The 19,202-nt window shown below is 35.6% G+C and overlaps 1 protein-coding gene across 10 annotated transcripts in view; it reads right to left on the minus strand.

The window, feature by feature from the left end:
• PRPF40A (pre-mRNA processing factor 40 homolog A) overlaps window positions 1–19,202 on the minus strand; it is a 59,228-nt gene that overhangs the window by 26,996 nt on the left and 13,030 nt on the right. For 9 of the 10 annotated variants that reach the window (XM_049887250.1, XM_049887243.1, XM_049887244.1 and 6 more), the window contains 3 exons: window positions 14,381–14,461; window positions 12,784–12,814; window positions 10,912–10,928 (listed from right to left, as the gene is read on the minus strand). The exons of the other annotated variant lie outside the window; for it this stretch is intronic. In XM_049887250.1, coding sequence (XP_049743207.1) covers window positions 10,912–10,928; window positions 12,784–12,814; window positions 14,381–14,461 — 129 coding nt within the window. The remainder of the gene's footprint in view (window positions 1–10,911; window positions 10,929–12,783; window positions 12,815–14,380; window positions 14,462–19,202) is intronic. 10 annotated transcript variants of the gene reach the window in all.

Below are 19,202 nucleotides of genomic sequence, written 5' to 3' on the forward strand. Positions count from 1 at the left end.
ATGACACAATCGGTATCTAACAATCAAAAGAAGAAATTTAACAAAGATAAAATGTGAAACCAAATGCCTTGAAACAAGATAGGTTAGATAAGGGCTGGTGTGAAACTAGTCATAGAATATAGTTTTACTTTTAAATAAGGACCCAACAGAACCATACTAAGAACCTACTAAAAGTTGCTAATGAAACCTCAGACATCAACAGACATGACCGAATCAAGGCCGGTTAAGAGTTTTCCAAGGTATCATAAATAAATTACTGGATGAGATCCAAATACTGGGTCCAGTTCTGGGCACAAGAATTTTTCAGATGGTAACAAGCTTAAAATATCCTTGGAGGAAGGTTGTAAAAATGATCTATACATTTCTTCAAATTTAAAATACAACAGTATTATACATACCCTTAAGAAAGAAAAAAATAAAAAGAAACTGTCAAACTATCACGATTTTTTTACCACTCAGATTTTACTTTAAACTCACTTTAAAGATTTAGATTTACTTAAACATTAGTTTTATCACTTATCACATCTGCGCATATATAAAAGGAAAATAAGGCAAATAATTTAGTCATGCTATTCCTTAAATAAGGAGCCCTGGTGGTACAGTGGTTAAGTGCTCCAGCTGCTAACCAAAAGGTTGGCAGTTCGAACCCACCAATTGCTCTGCAAAAAAAAGTGATGACAGTCTGCTTCCGTGAAGATTATAGCCTTGGAAACCCTATGGGGGCACTTCTACCCTATTGTACATGGTTGCTAAGGGTCAGAATTGACTCATCAGCAACGGATTTTTGGTTTTGGTATTCCTTAAAAAGTTTCTTCACACTGAAACCACTTTTTGTGTGAGTCACTGATGTCCACACAGCATCATCCTCTTTGGCATCAAGAATGTTGGTAATGCAGCATTTTTAAAAAGAACCGTAAAACAACTGGTACTGGTTCTTAATCATCTTTAGTAATTACTTAAAGTTGACCTATCTTTCTTCTTGGTTTATCGACTTTATTGAGGAATACAGTTGAACTACCCTTGACTTCTGCTTTGGGAATGTGGCTAAACATGTATGACTCATCATTTTTCCACTTTCACTATTGTCATCTTATCCCTAAAAGTTAATAGGGTGCTATGCCATTATTACTACAATTTCCTTTCAACCCACTGACATCCATTTTTCTGATGTTGGCTCTTCTGCTATTCACTCATGTACAACTACACCATAACAGCTGCCTAGATATCAGAGATCACAAAAACAATCATGGATTACAGAATGCATCCCAATTTCAGGGATATTAGAAAAGTTAAATAAAATATACTAATTGAAAACTAGTTAACTTAAAGAATATTTGCAAAATTGGTAGGTGGAAAGCCAAGAGAAGAACTTAACATGGATACAACACATGAGCCAAGATGCTATGTGCTATAACTTTTGAGATACAAACTAGAGCTACTGTAAATGAATTACAGAAAGAAAGTTGTTAGGATTCAGAGAAAGAGCTTTATAAAATTTGGGCTGTTCGATAACAAAAAGATCAGCCCTTACCATAGATCTGTAAGTTATCTGACACAACTAGTAATACAATGGGTTTCTGCACGACACAGCATGACAGATAATTTCAAAAGGCATCAAAGAAAGATGACATTCACCTGAAATAAACATATGAGCTGATGGAACAAAAAAGGGGCACTATACAGCTGACCAAATAATGGGAAGGGGACAGAAGGTAGTAGAAAAATAGTAATAAATTTAGTATTTACTATATTATTTGAGTGTTTCAACTACACTACAATTCAAGTTTGATCATTATATCCATTTTACAGACAAGAAAACCAAGGCTTGGGAATATTAATAACTTCTTCACTGTGACTAAGAAATGATAAAACTAGAACTCAGTCGTATCTGCTGCTAAAGACCACATTTTAGCTCTGAAATACTATCTCAAGCACACAATATTCAGTAGCAGACTAGTTAAATTTTTCATTAACTAGGGCCGTGTTGTACCAGCCCATATACTATATATGCTTTGCACCAACTCTCAATTCATTCTCTTAATAACCCGATCAGTTAGGTATTATTATTATCCCCATTTCACAGATGAGAAAACAGAGAAAAAATAACTTGCTCAAGATACCTCTAGTGAGAAGCTGAATATATTATGTCCCTGCCCAAACAAAGATCTTACTAACAAGGGATCCAACTCTTGGTATTAACAGAAACTAAATCATCTCAGGCAGGAAAAGAAATTATGTATGTACTGATGTCTTAACAAATATCCCAAACGGCACTTACAGAAGTCAATACTGGAGTGGGAAAAATGATTTAACTGATAATCATTTACTTGTCACTAGTCTCTTCTGTAAAAGTGTATAATCTACAACTTGAAGTTAAACCATAATTTGTTAAAACTTGCTTCTGAAAAACCAAATGTATCTCAATGCTGAATACAGGATGAAGAATGGCTTAAAATATTAATGGATATAGCAACCTCTGGAAAGATCTTCACAGGATAAGACTCACAATCAAGTAGTTCTTAAGCAATGCAAATTTATATCAACATAGTCTAGTTATAAAACAAAATGGATATAAATGACAGCATTAGTTATTAAAGTCTATTTATTTATCTGCCTATCAGAGACTTAGCTTGCCCTTGCAGAATGGTGGGAAATGTAACAAAAACTTAGATTTCTATTTTGAATGAGACAAAGCCAGAAAAGTACTTTTAACCTCAAAGCTGGTTACTTTGGGGTCTTGGCAGGTCTTTAGAATTACTGTATTACTGACATAGTTAATGTACCAATAAAAAAATGAGACACTAAATGACAGTTATGGGGAAATGATTCAAAGTTAACATTTTTACAAATGATTAACTTGGAGGACGTATTTACAAAATAAGGGATGCAAAAAAATTATCCCTAATATACAAAAATCTGTTTCTATTAAAATAATGTAATGGAAAAATAAACATGGCCATTAACAGAATATAATACAGATAATATAATCAATGTTCAACTTCATTAGTAAACAAAGAAGTACAAATTAAAATGAAAACTGTGCTCAACAAATGAGTGAAAACTAAAGACATATAATTTTAAAAGGGTATGAAAAAGAGTATTCTCCTTTACTACAGATGGCAGTGAAATTAGCATAAATTATCTGAAGGGCGATTTAACAGTACCTATTTATCAGTAGGAAACCCTGGTGGCAAAGTGGTTAAGAGCTATGGCTGGTAACCAAAAGCTGCAGTTCGAATCCCTCAGGTGCTCCTTGGAAACCCTGTGGGGCAGCTCTACTCTGTCCTAAAGGGTTGCTATGAGTCAGAATCAACCTGATGGCAGTGGGTTTGTGTTTCTGGACTGGTATTAAGGAAACCCTGATGGCCTAGAGGTTAAGAGACCAAAACGTCAGCAGTTCGAATCCACCAGACGCTCCTTGGAAATCCTATGGAGTAGTTCTACTCTGTCCTGCAGAGTCACTATAAGTTGGAATCAACTCGACGGCAATTAGTTCGGTTTGGGTTATCCGTGCTAAGAAGCCCTGGTGGCAGAGCGGAAACCCCGGGGGTATAGCAGTTAAGTGCGGCTGCTAACCAAAAGGTTGGCAGTTCGAATCCACCGAGCATTCTTGGAACCTCTATGTGGCAGCTCTACCCTGTCCTATAGGGTCACCATGAGTCAGAATCAACTCAATGGCAATGGGTTTGGTTTTTGCCGGCATAGGAGTTAAGAGTTTGGCTGATAACCAAAAGACTGGCAGTTCAAATCCACTAGCTGTTCCTCGGAAACCCTGTGACACAGTTTCACTCTGTTGTATAGGGTTGTAGTGAGTTGGGATCGACTTGATGGCAATGGGCTTAACAATTATTAAAAAAATATATATAAAAAAAATCTCTTGACCCTGAAATTTCATTCCATAATATCCTTTTGATGCAGTTGCAAAGATATTTCCTCTATGGGATTATTTGTAATGGTGAAAAAATCAGAAATAACTCAATATCCACCAACATGGAAACAGTTCGCTCATGGTCCATTCATACTAAGCAAATCTACTTATTAAAAATGTCTTTAAAAATGCAGTATGAAAAAGGCATGGTACCAAACGATACAGTGGCAAAACATATACAGAAAATATCACTTGAAATACAAAAACTGGGGATTTTAAAAAATGTGCATATGTAATTATAGCCAGAGTACTAATATACGTCTCACATTTAGAAAGAGGCAGTCAACGAAAATAACAAGGGTTACAAAAAATTCATTACACCCAAACAATGTTGTGTATGTACACTGGAAACCCTGGGGGCGTAGTGGTTAAGTGCTACAGCTGTTAACCAAAGGGTTGGCAGTTTGAATCCGCCAGGCGCTCCTTGGAAACTCTATGGGGCAGTTCTACTCTGTCCTATAGGGTCGCTACAAGTCAGAATTGACTCGATGGCACTGGGTTTGGCTTTTTTTTTTTTTTTGGTAAAGATACGCATTTATATACACAAATTTTATACTGTATAATGAAACCAAAAGAAAAAAAAAATCACTAAATCCAAACGCTAAATAAACAGAAAAGCCCTCTCATTTATATTGGAAAAAAAGCCAAAATATAAAATTAGAATCAGGAAACGACGCAATCACAGACATAAAGCAGATTTAAAACCGATCTCAAAATCTAAAGGAAATGATGTCCCAGTAAACTACCAAAATTCATCCCAAATACATCATACTTTAATACTACAAGTACCATAAAAATAACTAAAACACACCTAGCCGAATAATTTAAAATACCATGTAATCTTTAAAGAATAAACAACTGCAATGTCATATCATTATTTTAGATCATAGAAAAGATGAAAAGCTCTCCACTAATAATAAAACTCAGCAGAAAAGATGACAAAAAAGAGCAGGCAATGTTACTTATACATATATATGTAACAAAGAAAATACTGGCAAAGAGAATCTTGCACTATGTACACTTTGACAAAGTAGAATTTACTGTGTAAGTGAAAATGTGCTTCAATATTGGGAAATATAGAAAAGTGTTTTGATCAATGAAATGAATTTAAAAAACACGCATGATCACAATACTAAACTTGGTGCAGTCACATCACATCTTGAAAATTTTAACAGTTCCCAAGCAGTCAAAAAATAAAAAACAAAATTCCTCAAAAACAGAAAAAATTTAAATGTAAAGACAATTTATCAAAAATGAGTAAAAACCACTCTACACCATTTAAATTAAAATCATGAATAAAAGATGCATCTGCAATCATAATTCCAGCAAATACAGTACGGCAATAATACGACATAACTGTATAAACATTAGGAAAAAGATAAAGCTCTCGACTTTACTATTATCTTTGTATATATATGCATATATACATACATACACATACACATGTACATATATGTATCTAGTTAAAAAAAATTTCTCTAATAAGGGTATCTGTTAATGGGGTTAGCTATAAGATAAATTTACAGAAGATTTTTGAACTGACAATAACTACCTTAAAATAAAAATGAGAAAAAATACTTGCAATACAAGTTTTTACAAGGCAAAAACTAAAAGTAGCTCCCATAGCTGTTTATCCCAAATAAACAATTTAAAGCAAAAACCATAATGGAAGAAAGACATCGTATACAAGTAAAAAAGTAATACGTCAAAAGCTTATCCTGAACACACATGCATTTAGCAAATTAACCTTGGAATATGCACAAAAAACAAACAAACGAAAACACAAACCCATCACCATCCAGTCCATTCTGACTCACAGCAACCCTACAGGACAGAGTAGTACTGCCCCATAGGGTTTCCAAGGTCAAACTGCAGACCTTTTGGTTAGCAGCCAAGCTCTTAACCACTGCACCACCAGGGCTCCACAGTAACTGACAAATACAGGAAGAAACAGGCAATTTACGTTTTATATTTAAACATTTTAATACAACCCTCTTCTTAGATCAAAGAAACAAAAGATATGGCAAGATAAAGGAAAAACAAAATAATTTTAAATTAATAGCATACAGAATACTCCTAAAAGTTGATGTGAACCAGAACAAAAATTAGCTTTCATACTGCAAAAATATCAACATCATACAGACTGTGTTTTTCTGATCATAACGCAAAAAGCACAGCTTATAAACATTTAAGTCTGGAAACCGAGGAAAACATTCACACTTAATAACCATTTAATAAAGAAATCAAATCAAAGAAATAAAAACAGAGGTGAATGAAAATGAAAACTCTGCTATGTCAAAACTAAAGCAACACAATGTAACTGGTACACTTTTACAAAAAACAAACAAAAAGGATGTCTGAAAGCCAATAGCAAGCACTCGAAAAAAAAAAAAAAAAAAAAAAAAACCCAAACCCGGCTGCCTTCGACTCATAGAGACCCTACAGCGCTTAATAACCTGGGAAATCAGCAACAGTTTAATCAATAAGGAAATAAAGATGACAGCAGAAATCAACTGAGTAGTTACCCACCCCCTTCCCTAAATAGAGATACTGATATTTATGAATTAACTATGTTAGAAAATTAGAAAGCCTCAATGAACTCGATAAATCTCTGGAAAAATATGAACTGTCAATACTGACAGAAGAAACAGAAAATTGATCAATAAGCACTGAAGAAAATGAAATAGTAATACAAAACTTCTATCCTAAAAATTATTACCCACTGCCAGCAAGTCGATTCCAACTCGTAGCAACACTACAGGACAGAGAAGAACTGCCCCATAGGGTTTCCCAGGAGAGTCTGGTGGATTTGAACTGCTGCCCTTTGGTTAGCAGCCATAGCTCTTAACCACTACCCCACCAGGGTTTCCCCAAAATTATGAGGCTCAGTCAACTTTTAGTTGTGTTCTAACGAGCTGTTAAGTTATTCCTCATTTAAACAAGCTGTTCTAGGGACCAGAAAAAGGGAATACTGCTCAGACACAAACACCTACATAAGGTATTAGAAAAACAAATTTAGAAGGAATTCAGCATGCAGGTATATAACACGTGCCCACATTGAACACATGTAATTAGGACTCACATTAGTAAGGCAGGGACAGTTTAACATCAAAGAATTTAGCTGCCGACTTTCACAACAGACTAAAGGAGATACCTAAGCTCTCTCCAACCAAGATACATGATCCTCCTCTTAGCTGTCGTCGAAAAAGCCTTCGAAAGTAAGTATTACACTTTATCAGCAAACCAGGAATAGAAGGAAGCTTCTTTAAATTGATAAAAACGGTGCAGTTTATGCTTGACCACTAACCTAAAGGTTGGGCATTCAAACCCACCCACAGGCATTGTGAAAGAAAGGCCTAGCAATTTGCTTCCATAAAGATTACAGAGAAAACCCTATGAAGCAACGACTCTGTAACACGTGGAGTCACTATGAGTCAGATACAGTAAGTACATATTTACTGGAGAAATTTTATACATATTCTTTTTAAGAGAAGAGAAAGGACAAATATGCCAGCTTATCACTGCTACTGCTCACCACAGCACTGAAGGTCCTGGCTAATCCAAAAGAAAAAGTAGCAACAGATACGAGGATTAGAGAAGGAGCCAAAACTGTCATTATTTGAAGACGAGAGTATAACAGACACACACAAAAAATCCATTAAGCAGCAAATCTGCTGGATACAAAGATCACATACAAAAATGATCAATTATTAGGTATAATATTCGAAATAGTGCCAAATCCTACAGAATAACTGTAACAGAATGAAGGATGCACAAGACATTTACAGAGAAAGTTTACAGCTCTATTACAGACCAGACACAAAACAGACTTAAATATTATGTTCACTGATGCAATGACTTAATATTATGAATACGTCCCCACGGTTAGTGTTTCAATAAAATATAATTCCAATCAAAACTGCAAAAGTATTTTTTGAAGAACTCGAGAAACTGAGTTAAGATTTATATACAAGGTACAGTGCAGAAAAACACATAAAAATCAAAAAAGCACTGATATCTTAAAAAAAGGGGGGCAATCAGAGAGTAAGATCCACAGTACAATGCTATTTAGTGAAAAAATATAAATAAAAAACTATATAACCTTTCCCCAAAACGTACATGACTTAGGACATATATCCTATGTGAGCACCTACTGGGAAGAGTGAACGGGAGTAAAGGTAGAGGATAAAGGGAAAAAATTTGAGAGACGTTCCATGGATCAGTGATGATTAGCCACAATCTGAAGACAATAAATAACTCAAGTTTGTGTACCTGAAATCTGAAAGAGTAATAGCAAATTTTCAAATGAACAATATTTTTGAATGAGAAGACTTAATAGAATATAAAAATGTCAATTCTCCCAAAATGAAAATGAATTAAATACAATTTTTTCCTTCTGAATGTGTGTTTATGTATGTGTGTGCGTGTATATAAACATATCTGGAATTGAATAGGGGAATTCACATGCTACTATCTGAAAACAGCTATGAAAATGATGAAAAGAAATCATAAAGGCTTGCCTTACTAAATATTAAAGTCATTTGAGTCAAAAAAGGTATAATATTGGATTAGAAACAGAAAAGCATGACAGCGGAAAAGAAAACCTAAAAACAGATGCCAGAATATATGAGAATTTATTATGTAATAAGGATATTTCAATTGAGTGTGAAAAAATGGCTTGATAAACAACTGACATAACTGGATAGATATATACCTTATAGATTTGAGATTTATCAAACACTTAAAGGTAAAAAATACAGGAACAACAACAAAAAATCTCTCAGTATAGGAAACTTTATGAGAAACCTGAGGAATGGGGAAGTCTTTGTACAGTTTTGGCAACCAATGCCATGCCGCTGAGAAAACGAAAATAGCCAATAAAATATTCAATCTTATTATGATGCAAACGGGAACTACTGCTTTACACCCATAACAGAGCAGCGCAATTTAAATGAATAATAACGCCTAACGCTGACAGAAAGGAGCCCTGGTGGCAAAATGGTTAAGCACTTGGCTGCGAACTCAAAGGCCAGAGGTTCGAACCTACCAGCTGCTTCCTCAGGACAACGACCTGGTGATACACTCCCATAAATATTAAAAAAAAAAAAAAAATTACAGCCTAGGAAATCCTATGAGGCTGGGGCTGTTCTACTCTGCTATATAGAGTCGCTATGCACTGTGACGGCACACAACAACTACTGACAGGGGTTCTTGAACCAAATAACATTGTTCATAGAACTGTATATTTTATTTTATATCTTGGAAAAATGTTACTCTCTGAATCTTTGTTAGAAAGAACACCAGTGTGAAAGAATGAATTGTCTGGAATTAGGAGGTAGGGAACCCTACAAATACACTGAATACCCATTGATAAGCAAATGACTGAATAAATTAACATCTCTATGCCAATTAATTTTTTGCAATCGTTTACAAGATTACACCTACATTAAGGCACTTACACAGATTTTCACAATGCACTGTTAAATGAGAAAAGTAGAATACAAACGTTTACAAATTATTTAAAAAAACCACATATAATATGAACCAATTATGTAAAATGGGATATATGTGCCTATGCTTAAATAAAATGTATGAAAGAACTGGCACCGAAACATTAACAGTGGTGGTTCCTTCATGGTGGAAAAATTTAGGATGAATTTTACTTTTTTTTTGTAAACATATGCGTGTTCCATTTTCTCCCCAGTGAGCCCATGTTATTTAAATAAGCAGGTAAAATATGAAGCTGTCATCTGTCAAAAATAAAAACAGGTACTTATAATGCAAAAATACTACACAGATACTTTGTAATCATTCAACTTTTAAAGCAAAAGACAAGGTTTTTTTTTAAAAAAATGTAAATACGGTAAATACAGTTCTCAAAATTCTTTCCCCCAAAGTGTAAAATATTAATATATTTGCAATCAATACACAGCTTTCTGCATTTCCTCAACCATAATATCGGGAAAATGGCTACCTCACAGGACTGTTGCTGTGATTAAATAAAACTAAACTCATAAACTCTTTTCATTAATCTTTAAGCACCACCAAAAATAGAAAATCCTTAAAGTTAAAAAATGGACTAATATTAGTATGCATACAATGGCCATCTTCATGTGAGGGCTCAGGCTTACATTATTTTCTCAAATATGAAACACTATAAAAGTGGGTAACAGAATATCAGTCACAGAAATATTAGCAAAAGGAACAAGACTACTATCTTAAAACCAATATTAAGGGGAAAAAAAAATGTGACAACAATATTGATTAATCTCTCCTTCAAAGCAATTCTGAACATTCCATTTGTTTTTCTAATGCAGCGTTAAGGAAGATACAAGCAAAAAGTCTTATTTTAAACTACTACATACTAGAAAAAAATCTACGTTAAGCTCACAGTAACAACTACATATGCAAACAAAAAAACCAAACCCATCACCGGTGAGTTGATTCCGACTCACAGAGACCCTATAGGACAGAGCAGAACTGCCCCATAGAGTTTCCGGGAACGCCTGGTGGATTCAAACTGCGCACAAGGGTACGTAAATCTTTCTATATACAATGGTACCTTTTAATGTTAATTCTTATCTGAAAATTACCAGGTTAATTACAGTGCACCTAAAAGTTCTGCTTCCCTTCTAACTGTGATGGAAAGAATTCAAATCCTTGTAAAAATTAAAATATATCTGATAAACTTTAATCTTAAAATGTACAAAAAATGTTACAAAATTTTGCCAGTTAGATATCCCCATTCTCTGCTTTCAAATTATAATAAATAAACAGAATTAATGAATTTATTCCATTTCTCTCATTAAGTTCTATCAAAATTAGATTTTAAAATAAAGCATTCAAACAAGTTTTGGACCTTTGGCATATTAAAGAAAGGAAGAAGGTTCGACTCAGTAGACAATTTTAAAATAAAAATAAGGATCAATGTACCAGGTCAAAGTATTAAATAAATATATTCCAGAGGTTAAAAGAGTACTTACTGCGCCAGATGTGGTACCTAAAATAAGACACACGATATTTACAATGTGATAAATCACACTATTCTTCCTAAGTTAACAGTTTTAACATTTACTCATACTACTTCCTCTTACTTATCCCTATCCTGATACTATCCCATCTGACTTCTGTGCTTGCTCTTTTCCACAAATATCTAAATAGGATTCAAAGCATTTTCAGAATTAAGTGGGTCTTCGAGCTTTCAATCTCCAAACTCACTGGAACCAGTATGAGAAATATTCCCCTCTGCCTTTTATTTCTTGACCCCTAGCTATAGGTGTGTCTACCTTGTCTAAGTCCCCTTCTTCAGCTATATTATCAAAGTAAAATAATACCTCTAATCCGTACACTTTAGATTTTTGGCAACTTAATTACCTAGATTCCAGACTTGGCCTGTACAATAGCCATTAGCCACCACACTTTCAAGTTTAAATTATGACTAAAAAAAAATTCAGTTCCTCAGTGGCAGTATCCATATTTAGTGCTCAGTTTTTTTTTTTTTTTTATGTGGCTAGTGGAAACCCTGGTGGCGTAGTGGTAAAGTGCTACAGCTGCTAACCAAAAGGTCAGCAGTTCGAGTCCACCAGGTGCACCTTGGAAACTCTATGCGGGGCAGTTCTACCCTGTCCAATATGGTCGCTATGAGTCGGAATTGACTCGATGGCAGTGGGTTTGGCTTTTTTTTATGTGGCTAGTGGCTATCGTATTGAACAGTAGAGATTACAGAGCATTTCTATCACTGCAGAAAGTTCTAGTAGATGGCGCTGTCCTAGACTATTAGAGAAAACCCCTTAAGACATTAAGGGGAAATGCACATCAGTCACAAAGCTCATCTAATTTAATTCTTAACTTTAAGAAACTAGTAACTTAAAACTACGTTAAGAAAACAAATTGCCTTATATTGACAGCAATGAAAATATGGGTATCAATGGTAGAAACAAAGAATTTTAAAAGTAATTAACATTTAAATTAATATTTCGGGATTATTTAGGGTAACAGAAACCAACTCAAGATACCTAAATAGGCTAAAAAAAATTATGCTAGGCATGTCAGAACATTTTAATTTAAATAAATGATAAAATTCGTGAAACATCTTAAAAATATCAATTATGTCCCATATGGCCATGCAAGAAAACACAGTGCATGTTTCCACCAATAATGTTTGAAACAACAAAAATTTTAGCAAGATCATGGGATAAAGTTCAACATCTAAAATATTAAATATGTAGAAGTCTACTCATGGATAATTTAAACATTGCTATTACATACTGAAGTCATTTTAGTCAAAACAAGCACTTACTGGTGACTTAAAAAATTATAACAGGGCTTACATGGTCCAATAAATACAAGGGGCAAGACTGCTAACAGAAACCATCAGTGAAGCAGTCTAAAAAGCCAACAAGTGATACAGGCTCCACATCTAATACATTACACCTGCTCTTCTATTCCACAATAGTTGATGACTACAAATATGGATTCAACCAGACTTCATTCACTCAACAAGTATTTTCTGGGAACTCACTGTGTTGACTGGACCAGTGTAAGCACTGAATATTTAGATCAACTTTTCAAGATAAATTCAATCTTTATGTAAAACCTGCAGATTTTAAATGTTAGCAACTAATTACAAAATTTACAAATATTCTGGGAGTCAAAGCCTACCTGCAGAGCAAATTTCATCGCAGAACCCTTGATTTAAAACTATAATTTAAGAATTCAATTATTGATATGCATTCCTATTTTCCCTTGCCTTAGAAACAAACACAGCTGATTACAAAGTTCAAGAGACACTTATTATGATGTTACGTACTCTCCAAATGAAGTCTAATGAAGACCACTATACACAATACACATACCTGCTGCTACATCCATATTATTTACTCCTGGCTGTAAGAAAAAAAATGAAATTAGAGTAATATTGTTTAAATTATATTTTATATAAGTTCCCCATAAACCAGAGTGATCAATTCCTTCTACCCTCAATGAACACGAAGCTCTTTATAGTCTTTATTTATCCTACCGCAGAGTGAATGTCCACAAGTTTTGGTGTAGATATACTGATCTGTTAGAACTATAGGGTGCTGCCCTAGACTCCACAGAAAGTTTTTACAAAATATACAGTATTCTGTTGGCATCGAGTCGATTCTAATTCATAACAACCCTATAGGACAGAGCAGAACTGACCCATAGGGTTTCCAAGGCTGTAAATCTTTACGAAAGCAGACTGTCACATCTTCATCCCACAAAGCAGCTGGTGGGTTCGAACTGCCGACCTTTTGGTTAGTATCTGAGCTCTTAACCACTGCACCACCTGGTCTCCCATCAGGGTTCCTTAATATATATGTAATCTATATACATACATAGTATATGTTACGTATTTCAAAAATTCTGAGTTCTGAAGTACATCTTGCCCTAACGGTTTTGGATAAGACACTTGAAACGACTACTTCAGTGGAGTATGCCACATCTACTCACTACCATCACTTGTCTATAGGGTAATAAAGAAGTTAAGCTACTTTCGGTAACATAATGATTTATATATTGTTGCATACTGAATAAAGGTGTTAAGGCTGCTTAGTGACTTTCTAAGTAATTTGCTACAAAGTTTAAGGAAAGAAAGAAATCTCAAATTGTTGTTGTGAGGGGCCATCAAATTGATTTCAACTCATACAGACCCCATGTGACAGAGTAGAACTGTTTCATATGGATTTTTAGGCAGTTCTTTACAGAAGCAGATTGCTAGGTATTTTTCTCATGGAGTCACTGGACAACTGCAAACTGCCAACCTTTCAGTTAGCAGCCAAGCAGTTAAGTCTAATTAGATCCTAGATTTAGACATTAGATCTACAGTCTAGTATTAGATCACAGAATATCAATTTCAATTAGCTTTAAGTAAAATAAATGTGAAGAGCCCTGGTGGGGCAGTGGTTAAGCACTCACCTGCTAACCCAAAGGTCAGCAGTTTGAACCCACCAGCCGATCCACAGAATAAAGTGAGGCACTCTGCTCCTGTAAAGATCTACAGCCTTGGAGACCATATGGAACTGTTCTGCTCTGTCCTGTAGGGTCACTATGAGTTGGCATTCGACGACAATGTGTTTGGTTTGGATTTAAAGTAAATGCCTACTACCCTTTAAAGATTAAAATGTTATCAGGCCAATACAATGCTGCTGGCTAACAAAGTAAGCTTTTCAGTATTCTGGTCTTGTCCAATGCAAAGTAATTTACGAACTAAAGATGTAGATATATTATAATACCAATATAGGAAAAAATACAAATGACTATCATTCAAGTTACAAAAACTAAAAAGAAAAGTACACCATAACTACCATGTCACATTAAATAACTCAATCAGACGCTCTGAAAAGGCTAATATAACTACCTATAAAGTGCATTATGTATCATTTCACGTATAAAAGTAACTAATGAAAACATCACAGAAAATAAGATTACCGGTAAGGCAGGCTGCATGGAAGTCTGAGACATATGAGACATCATCATCCCAGGCATTACTGAAGACATCATTCCAGGCATCTGGAATAAAAGTAAAAAAAGGTTACACTACAAGACCAAAGCACTTAATAGAACTTAAAAAAATCTGGCTGGTTATTAAAGCTATTATGTCCAATTTAAGGTTGAAAACCACCGACTACTACACTATATGTGCAATATGCTTAGTAAGTGCTTGTTGAATGAATGAAGTACTTTATCAATTATCCATTTCAGTATTTGTCATAGTTTATATGCAAAATCAAAATTATTTTAACAAATGCATTTTTAAGTTATTTCTAGCCTAAGCTTAAGAAGAATATTAATTTCCTTTTAACATAACCTTCATGTATCTCTCCCTGTGGAGCAAGACAAATTAAAATAACAAGCTCTTTTCACCTTTGATTTTTTAATACTGGTGTTGAATAATTTTACAGCAACTGGGTCTTTTTTTATGTAAAACCTCAAATCGAAAGTTCTTAAAATCCAAACAGTGAGTTGGGGGAAAAAAAAAAAGAAACAACACAAAAAATACCAACTTTTCAATCACAAATTATCTATCCTCTCTTTTATAAGAAAACATTTAATAAGACACCTACAGAAATATATGAATAAAGAAGATATTAGTTTGAGAGTTTAATCTGGTTTACCAACAACTGCCATTCTAATCTGTAAATTTATCTTCTCTACTGAGTATAAACAGAAACTATGAAGATTAACAAAGATTTTCAAAGGAGACAAAAGACCCATATTAGTATAATCCCATGCTACAGTTTTGATTTTAAATGAATAAATCTAGAAAAAACTAGGTGGGAGGAATCTAAATTATACAACAATCTCAGGTGTCACAACAAGGTAGCCAGCTATACCAGTTATTCAACAGTTTCAAATTAAATGGACAATCTGAGCAATGGGACCAACAAAAAAGAAATAAGCATATTAGTCAATAGTAACATATACATTAAGGCTTACTAAAGGTAAAGAACATCCACATACTACATGAAGCAAAACAAGGCTAAAGGGCCAATTAAATGAAGTAGCATGGTGTAATGGATTAAAATACAACTAAAAAAGTGGTAAGAGATAGCACTGAATAAATCAAAAAGATAAAAAAAAAACTTGTTGACAGATTACGTGTGAATAAAAAAAGAATATATGGTCCAAATAACGTTAAAAAAAAAAGTATGGAAATTGAAAACAATTCTCCAGCATCTAGAGTGACTGCATTAGAGAAATCACTGATACATTAAAGGAAAAACATAGATCAATCAAAATGACCCATCTAGGCTTATCCTTCCCCCCCTCTGGAACAGATTTACCTTTAGAATTAATCTTGCTTTCGGATAATAGCAAACTAAGTTTGAATTCCTAAGAAGACAACTGATTATGGAGGGGGAAGAGGTAGTTCAGTGGCAGAATTCTCACCTTCCACGTGGAAGATCTGGTTTGATTCCCAGCCAATGAGCCTCATGCACAGCCACCGCTTGTCTGTCAGTGGAGGCTTGCATGTTGCTACGATGCTGAACAAGTTTCCGTGGAGCTTCCAGACTAAGACGAACTAGGAAGAAGGCCTGAAGACCTACTCTGAAAATCAGCCAGTGAAACCCCTATACATCATAGTGGTCCCATCTGAAACCACTGATCATGGGGATGGTGCAGGATGAGGCAGTGTTTTGTTCCAATGTGCATGGTGTTGCCATTGGGTCAGGGGCCAACTCAATAGCAGGTAACAACAATAATAACCATGGGGGAAAGGAATCCAGAAGCATGCTGGGCAACAGAGAGAAAACACACTGCTATTTAACATGGCCCGCCCGCATAGAAATCAAAAGCTGGTAACATATCCAAACTAGATTTCTAAGATAAAATTGAAAGACTGGTTTGAAAACTTAGGAAAAAAGCAAATCAAAAGATTTTCCCATAAGAATTGAAGACATAAAGAAAAATGGAAAAAAACTTCATAATGCAAAAGAACATTCTTAGCGCCAGTGAACACTAGAAATAAACATGCATTTCAAATACATTCTGACTTCATAAGACACACACAGATCAAATCCCACTTAAAAAAAAGCGTCAAAATGATCAAATCCCACTTAAAAACCAAAAAAGCCTATATAAATATATTTAAAAAAATTTTACTAGACCAGGACAATGAAACAAAAGCAAACAATACTTTAAAACCATTAAAGAACATACATAATTTGATAGTTAGAGTTCTCTCCTAAATCGTCCTTCTTCCCACATCTCAAATTTTAAAACATCTCGAAAATTTTCTTTTTGACTGGAACTTACAGTATTGATTACAGAATGAGATTTAACATCAGATAAAAAGCCATATTCACCCTCAGTATCTCTGTAAATTCCGGAAGGAGGCAACTAGTTAAGTTTGTTTAACCCGACAACCACATCTGCAAGATTCTTAAATTGCGTACAACTGAATATTGCAAAAGCAAATAAAAATTACTATAATTTTAAAGCAAAACTCCTACGTTGTAAGCACGAAACCAAACGAAAATGTAAATATTCAAAATAATGTTACCTCTTACAAAAAGCTATTAGTAAACCAAAACCCCTGTTGATATCGAGTTGATTTCGACTCAAGGCAACCTCATGTGTTACTGAGTAGAATTGCTCCATAGCAATTTCCTGATTGTAATCTTTACGGAAGTAAACTGCCAAACCTTTCTTCTGTGGCACTACTGGGTGTGTTCAATCCACTAACATTTAGGTTAGTAGTCAAGCACGAACCATTTGTGCCACCCAGGGATCTAAACCTATTATTGTTATTGTTGTGTGATGTGCAGTAAATTCCGACTCATAGTGACCGTATATGACGGAACAAAACCGCACCATAGGGTTTCATAGGCTGTAATCTTTACAAGAGCAGACCACTAGGTCTTTTCTCCAGTGGAGTCAGTGCCTGGGTTCAAACTACTGACCCTTTTGTTAGCAGCCAAGCATTTAGCCATTGTGCCATCAGAGCTATTACTAGAATGTGACAAACTTAGAGCTCCCCCAGAGGCTTGAGTACTGAAGGAAAGCCCATACAAAAATGGCACGGCAGCAGCATCGTCCTCTGACCTCTCTGACTAACTTCACAAAGGAGAAGAATCAAAAAATCATCAGCCTGTGGCTGATTCCTATGGAAGTCAGGCATACTTCCTCTCTCCAACCTTTTTTATCAACTCTGACACCAGCCATCCCTCCCATAGCACTCTACTTCTCTGCTGGGTTCAATAATTCATTGCAATGGCCACAAAGAACTCAGACAATACTCATGATTATGGGGTTTACTAGCGAAGTAATAGGTTACAATTCAGGATTAGGAATGACTCAGCGTACAGTTTTTTGGTCAGGATAGCTCCTCGGCCGTGCCCACAGGCCAGCTTCTCCCTGGCCTTCAGCCCCTCAGGCCTCTTGCGCTGGCCTGGCCTCTGCCCTGCTTTGGCAACTTACAAAGCTCTTTAGCTCCACTGGTAAGTGCCCAGAGCCATCCACTCTGCCAGTAAGCCTTGGCCTGAAGTAACTGAGTAACTGAACTCTCTAGCTCCATAGGTTAGTAAGCCTAGCTGCGCCAAATGTCCAGAGACACCCCACTCTGTCAGTAAGCCTCCTGCTCAAAGGTGCTCAGCTTTCTTGCTCTGTGGGCTGGGAAGCCCACCACACCATCTCCTGCTGGTCTCCTGGTTATGCTGCTGGTGGTTCTCTAAACATTTGTCACCGTTTCTCACCATCTTGCACTCTCTCTGGTGTTATAGCTCTGTCCCTTGGGTCTAGGTGGTTTTCAGAGCAGGGACTCTGGGTCCAAAGGATGCACTCCGCTCCTGGGTCTTCTTTCTTGGTTGTAGTGAGGTCTCCTTCTGCTCTAGGACTGGCTCTCTTTTAAGCTTAGCAAATGACAAAACTAAATAATCCCCTTGTTAGGGTTCAATATACCTTATGTGCATGATCCTACCCCAACAAGGGTGCCATGCACCTCATTTGCATTATTAGCAAGCTATCCAATCAATCCTCTTGGTGGGTACAAGCACCTTATTTGCCCAATCATTTGTTGGGTGTTACAAGATCATGGCTAGAAAGGCCATATAAAAGGAATCCATTGCGCCACAGCCCGTTTCTCCAAGCCTAAAAAATCTACTTTGTGGAAATGTTATGATTCCCATTTTCCATTAATTCTAGAATACACATAACAGCACGGAGATTTTATAATCCCTGTCTCAGATGAAACTGAACTCTTTTAAAGGATTTGTGTTTACTTATGCCAGTCACCTAGCAGCACCACCAGGCTGAGATAAGGTAATTTTCTAAACTGCAGGGTTTTTTTTAGTTGTTGTTGTTGTTTGTTTTAACTACGTCACACTGATAAAGGGCATCTAGGCTGCAAGCGTAAGAGAATCAGTTTGTGGTTCAAATTCTCAGGAATAATATTCCCTCCCTTCACCTAATAACCAAAGCTGAGACTTTCAAGTTGCTGTGCTGTCCCTTTGTGCAAGGAAGGTTTACGTCTCATTTGGCTTCACGTGGAGGGTACAGCGCATTGGTGACCTACCTTTATTTACAGTCTTTTAGACTTCCCATTTTAGGTACTTTTTTTCTCTTAGGGGAACAGAGAATAATGGAGTGGTTCACCATCGTTGACACCTTACCCTTAAGTTTCATGAAAATGAGATGGTGGTTCAAAATGGTTAAACGAAAGAACTCAGTTTGGTTGCTACAAAAACGCTACAACAAATTCCATGAGCCAGATCAATCTTAAAGCTACAAAACTGGTAGTTCATACTACCTT

The sequence above is a fragment of the Elephas maximus genome, chromosome 6 (assembly GCF_024166365.1).
Source record: "Elephas maximus indicus isolate mEleMax1 chromosome 6, mEleMax1 primary haplotype, whole genome shotgun sequence".
NCBI lineage: Eukaryota > Metazoa > Chordata > Mammalia > Proboscidea > Elephantidae > Elephas > Elephas maximus.